General features: G+C 44.8%; 1 protein-coding gene across 3 annotated transcripts in view; it reads right to left on the bottom strand.

Moving 5' to 3' along the window:
- Positions 1–334: 334 nt before the first annotated feature.
- YIPF1 (Yip1 domain family member 1) overlaps positions 335–5,192 on the bottom strand; it is a 28,170-nt gene continuing 23,312 nt past the window's right edge. For all 3 annotated transcript variants that reach the window (XM_019666376.1, XM_019666374.1, XM_019666375.1), the window contains one exon: positions 335–483. In XM_019666376.1, coding sequence (XP_019521921.1) covers positions 350–483 — 134 coding nt within the window. In that variant the 3' untranslated portion in view covers positions 335–349. The remainder of the gene's footprint in view (positions 484–5,192) is intronic.

The raw sequence follows: 5,192 nt of genomic DNA, 5'->3' as shown, positions 1-5,192 counted from the left end.
TTTACATAATTTGTACATTTTTCTTTGGATAAATTTCAAGTGCTATTGGGCATTCCTTTACAGTTTTCCAGAAGATTATGTGGATTCACAATAGTGTGACTGTACTTAATGCCACTGAATTGTACACTTAAAAATGTTAATACGGTAAATTTCATGTTATGTATGTGTTACCACAATTTAGAAAAATGATTATGTAGATTTATATACATGGGTGGTAAATTCTGAGAAAGTAGTTATGTTTGAACCCTGAAATACAGAAAGCAGGGGCTGCGGCACCTAGACACAGGGGCCCAAGAGCGCAGCGGGTAAAAGGAACTCATGGTTTATAAATGACAGCATTCCAAATGAGTCAAGCTATTGACCAACCTTTTCGGAATTCGGGTACGTAACGGTATGTCTTCTCTCCCAGATGGATTAAGAAGTTGGAAAGATTCCCACTAATTGCTATGGCAAAGACCAGTGTGGCACATATCCAAAAGGGGCCTGTGAAGGAAACCAGGAGATTCAGAAACAAGAAAATGAAGCACCAGCCTTTAGACTCTTACAACCCTACTCATACAAGCAAGGGAAAATGAATTTTTGATGCATTCAATACTCATTTAGTGGGAATTTTCTTTTGTGAAAGGTCAAACACACAACTCAGTGATTAACTGCCTTAAAGATGGGGAGATTGGAATTCAAAGGCCAAAACACCTCCCACAATTAGGTGAATAAAGACGCTGATTTGTTTATAGCTTCTTTAATTGGAGGAACACCAAAAAAAATTCGTGACCATTTTGTTAAACCTTCCTCATCAGGATACAGGAAGCAAAAGTTACTTCCCTTATCTAAGTGCCAAATGTTAACGCCAGAGAAAAAGAACTTAAATCAGACAGGTCCTCCTGTAGTCTCAATGGAAAACTAGGGCAAGCAGAGCACTTTAGGGAAGAGTGAATTTAATCTACCGGATCACCGTGGGTGTGTGTGCATGTGTGTGGGTGTGTGTACGTGTGGGGGTTTTTAAGGTTTTTATTTTTTTATTTCTTTTTTTTAAAGGCTTTTTTTATTGAGGAATTGGGGGGATGGGAACAGTGCTGGGGAATTGGGGGAAGGGGAACAGAAAAGTTGCTGTTGTTTTGTTCTTCAGTCTAGTTGTGGAGGACGTTGCTTCACTGGCCCAAGTTGGCACCATCATTGCGCTCTTCCCGGGNATGCGCCGGTTATCCTCACGAACAGCTGGCCAAAATGTCATTGCCAAGACAGAGCCTGAGATGCCCAGGGCCATCATGACTAAAATCCAACGAACAGCTTTCTGGGGAATAATCCACAGTATCTGAAAGAAGAGAGGGAGAGGAGGGGTTTGAGGAGGCATTTCAGAGAGGCATTTGTTCATTCCAGGCACATATGTTTATAAAGTCCCGTGAGCCAATCAGAGCTGGGCCCCCACTGCCCCTGGTTTCTCAGCACAGCCTGAGAAACACCACCAGCATGCAGACTGAGGTGAATGCTTTCACAACAACGGACTTTGGATCCAGGGAAGGCACTTGGCTCCCCAGTCCCCATTCATGCTGAACTTTCTAAATTCAAAGGGTGTTTTTCAGGCGCACATCAGTGTTAGTCTAGAAATAATGATGCTGGTTTAATTTTCAACCCAGGACAGAGCATTGCTCAGGATAAGTGTGGTACTTACTGCTGTGGGGATATAAATGAAGAGTGAATATCCATAGACGCACACAATCTCCAAAAACGAATAGGAAACGATGTTCATAACTTTGCTGTTTCTCCACAGAAGGAAACCCCAGAGAGCGAGAGGAACCAGCCAGGCATAGGCATAGATGACTGTGGCTGCTATAGACACTGAAGAGGACAGGACACAAGCTTTAATCCCCTCAAGCCTTGAATGCGCTATCAGAGCATTTCCAATACCCTGCTGGACCTATTACCTAACATGTCCCTCTACTTCACTGGCTCAGGGGAGCATGTCTTACTGGTCTTCACAGTCCCTGAGCCTGACACAGTGCCTGATACATAGTAGGCACTCTAAAAGTATGCTGAATTGATGAATCTTGGGCATTTGTCTTTGTGGTGATGACCAGTAGTCTCTCACATGGTTTTTGAAATTTATTTAATAACAACAAATACTATTAAATTAGTTATTAAAAACTGAATCATGCAACTGAAATACTTCAGAGGGCCACACTGCAAGTGTTCAAATATACTGAGCATTTCAATCAAATAAAAGCCAACTATCCCTTTGGAAGAACACGTCCTCTTNCTCTCTATTGGCCAGAAGGGGGCACCAACACGACACGCTGGAGCTTTCCCGGAACATATTCAGTGGTAACTCCTCAATAGTCCATTCCAACAAGTTTCTAGCTGCAGACTCCTAGTTTGTCACATTCCCAGAGTAATTCTATTCGTTTTAAAAGTCTACCTCCCCTGACCCCTGCCAGGAGCTGTTTTCTTAGGCAGGGAGAGAATAGTCCCCAACTTAAGTCCCTAACTTAATAGTTCCTAAGTGTCATTTACACCAAATGGGGGGAGGGAAGACAGGGGCCATGCTGCTAGCGTTGGGCCCCTCCCATTAACTGGCAGGGGTGCTGAGCCATGAAGCCCCCACCAGGCAGGAACAGTGCCTGTCTTCCACAGACTTAACATGTGCCTAAGTCATGTGGATAAGTTACTCCACCGCTGTGGGCCTCAGTTTTCTTATCTGTAAAATGAACAGATTGGAAAAAATGATCTCTAAAGGCAAGTTATAATTCTAGGATTCATTAGTTCCACATATACTAGGGCACAAAACCCCCCCGCTAGCAGCAGGAACCACCTCTAATAGGCTCGTACATCTCCAATCATACCAGCCAAGGACACACCCTCTGCTGCTTCCTTGGTCATCCCCGCCAGATGTGTGCCAGTACCAACTTGGAGATCGTGTACAGGTGCAGCACCAAGGGGACCTCAGCAGGTGTAGGACTATCATATGCTTCACTGCACTAAGCCAAAAACACCAATCCATGCTCCCCAAGGCGGGTGAGGAGGCCAAGCTATCCAGTTCAGCCAGTGCCCCTTGGCTCAAATAACTCGCCTGCCAATTCCACTCCCTGCCCTTCCAATACTAATAACGGCTTCATTTNTAGATTGGCCAGGAGGTGACAACTGCTGAAAGTGGGAGATAGGTACATGAGGATTCATTATATTAGTCACTCTACTTTTGTCTATGTTTAACATTTTCTACTAAATAAGTTTAAAAAAAGAATTAAAAGTTATTATGTTGACCTACTAGCCACTCCAGGTTCTCCCACTTTACCTCAAAGAAAGAGAACAAAGAAGAATACCAAGAAAGAAATAGCTCGTGGATTCTCTCGGCAGGGACATTGCAGACATGGTGGAAAAGAATAAGGGGCTGGCAGAAAACAATGTTAGCCATGGTGTGAAGTCATGCAGTTTGGATGCTGTGTGAAAGAGGATTATAGCATTGAGTTAAAGCTGATTTCAGAATAAAAGCGTTGATATGTATAAACCTAGCAAAAAGATTTGTAGCTGTGGCTTATGAAATGAACACTCTTGACATGAATGAGTGAAAGGATAATTGCATATAAACCCTGTGTATCAAATCAAGAGGGTTTTAATTATAAAGGAGTCTCCTGAAGCCCTTTGCTTATCTCTTATTAAAGCCCTTCTCACACTGCAGTGTAATTGTCTGCTGGCTGTACTACTCCTCTGGACAGACCCACTTGTCACCACCCTGGGAAAGCAGCCCCAATCTGGATGCAGCCCTTCAGATACTCCATCCCTCAAGCCAGAGTAAGCCTTCCTGGGTACAGTTTCCAGGCTTTTCCAGGATTTTGGCTCAGAGAAGAAATGGCACTGGCCCTCAGGTGATCATTTTTAAAAAGGAAGGAAGGAAAGAAGGAAGTCAGATATTCTTTATAACATCTCAATGACTTCTGTAGGGTCATCTTCGCTGATTACAAGTAATTGATCCTGAGGTTCCAGGCAGAGAAGGGGTTAATGCTCTCCCAGGAATCCATTCCAGGCTAAGCCCTCCAATGCACAGATTTACATGAAGAAGGTTATCTGCAAGATTGGAAGCCATCCTTTTTCAGTGAAAGCTTGGAGTCCAGAGATTACAGTAGAGGGCACAGCCCGCTCGTAAATCTGCAGCGCCTGGAGCTCTGACGGCCCCTTTCACTGGCAAAGCGATTGATGCTTCTGCCAGGGAGGCTCCAAAGAAACTCTTCATCACTATCTCATTTGGAGACTTGACACCCAAATGGAGGTGCTGACACCCAAGTTTATAGATCTGAGCAAAGCCCAGCAGTATCAAATCTGTGTAAATCAGGAAGGGAGGTCTGCAAGGGCTCTGAGGGCCAGGCCGTTCTCAGATGCCAGCTTCTGACTCTAGAGGTTCACAGCACCAGGGACATTTGGTCGGGAGCCTTCATAACCAAGAGGTAAGGAATGAAGTGTAGTCCCAGCTCAAGAGCAGGCTGACAGAGCCCCTCACCAGGTTGATGTCAGGTATTGGCCAGAATTGCAGGGATCCAGGCAATTCTCACCATTGTTTTCACTACCTCTGTCCCTATCGAACTGGGCTCAGATTTCCTGTTCTGAGTGATGTGGCATCATTATGCCCCCAATGAACGGCCTATGCCTTCACCTCCCCAAAAGCCATGGCCAGCTGACTACTCTTTTCAGAACAATGGGTAACTATTTGCTTCTGCTCAACCTTCACCCTGTTCAAACAAGACGCCCTCTGTGATGTACAATATAAGGTGTAATGCGACAACAAGGTAAACGTTGACCATTGGAAGGGAAGGAACATTTCAGAAATCTAGAACAGCAAGTGCAAAGGCCTGATGTGTTCTGGCAACAGCAAGAAGTTCAGCGTGACTGCAGCCTCAGCATACTGAGGAGGGAGAACAGGGGGGCAAGGAGCGGGCCATGGAGGAATTGACAATTTTTCCTGTACTCTGACCCACTATGCTAACCATTGACAGTGGAATCATCAGAGGCCCACAGAACAAACCAGGCATGAGAATTTGTAAGCTTTGGAGAATCCACTAGTAATTCAAGAAAGGTCACACTCAGAGTCTGAAGCTAGGTTGAAAAGTCATAGGGAAACGAGAAAACACCACCAGGACAGAACCCACATGGAGGAAACCCACATTGTGTTGCTGGGAAGGGGACAAAGGGAGCAGAGGAGAGGGCAT

The sequence above is a fragment of the Hipposideros armiger genome, unplaced genomic scaffold, assembly GCF_001890085.2.
Source record: "Hipposideros armiger isolate ML-2016 unplaced genomic scaffold, ASM189008v1 scaffold_469, whole genome shotgun sequence".
Lineage (NCBI taxonomy): Eukaryota > Metazoa > Chordata > Mammalia > Chiroptera > Hipposideridae > Hipposideros > Hipposideros armiger.
Note: the sequence above shows the minus strand (reverse complement) of the source record. Positions and strands in the feature narration are given on the sequence as shown.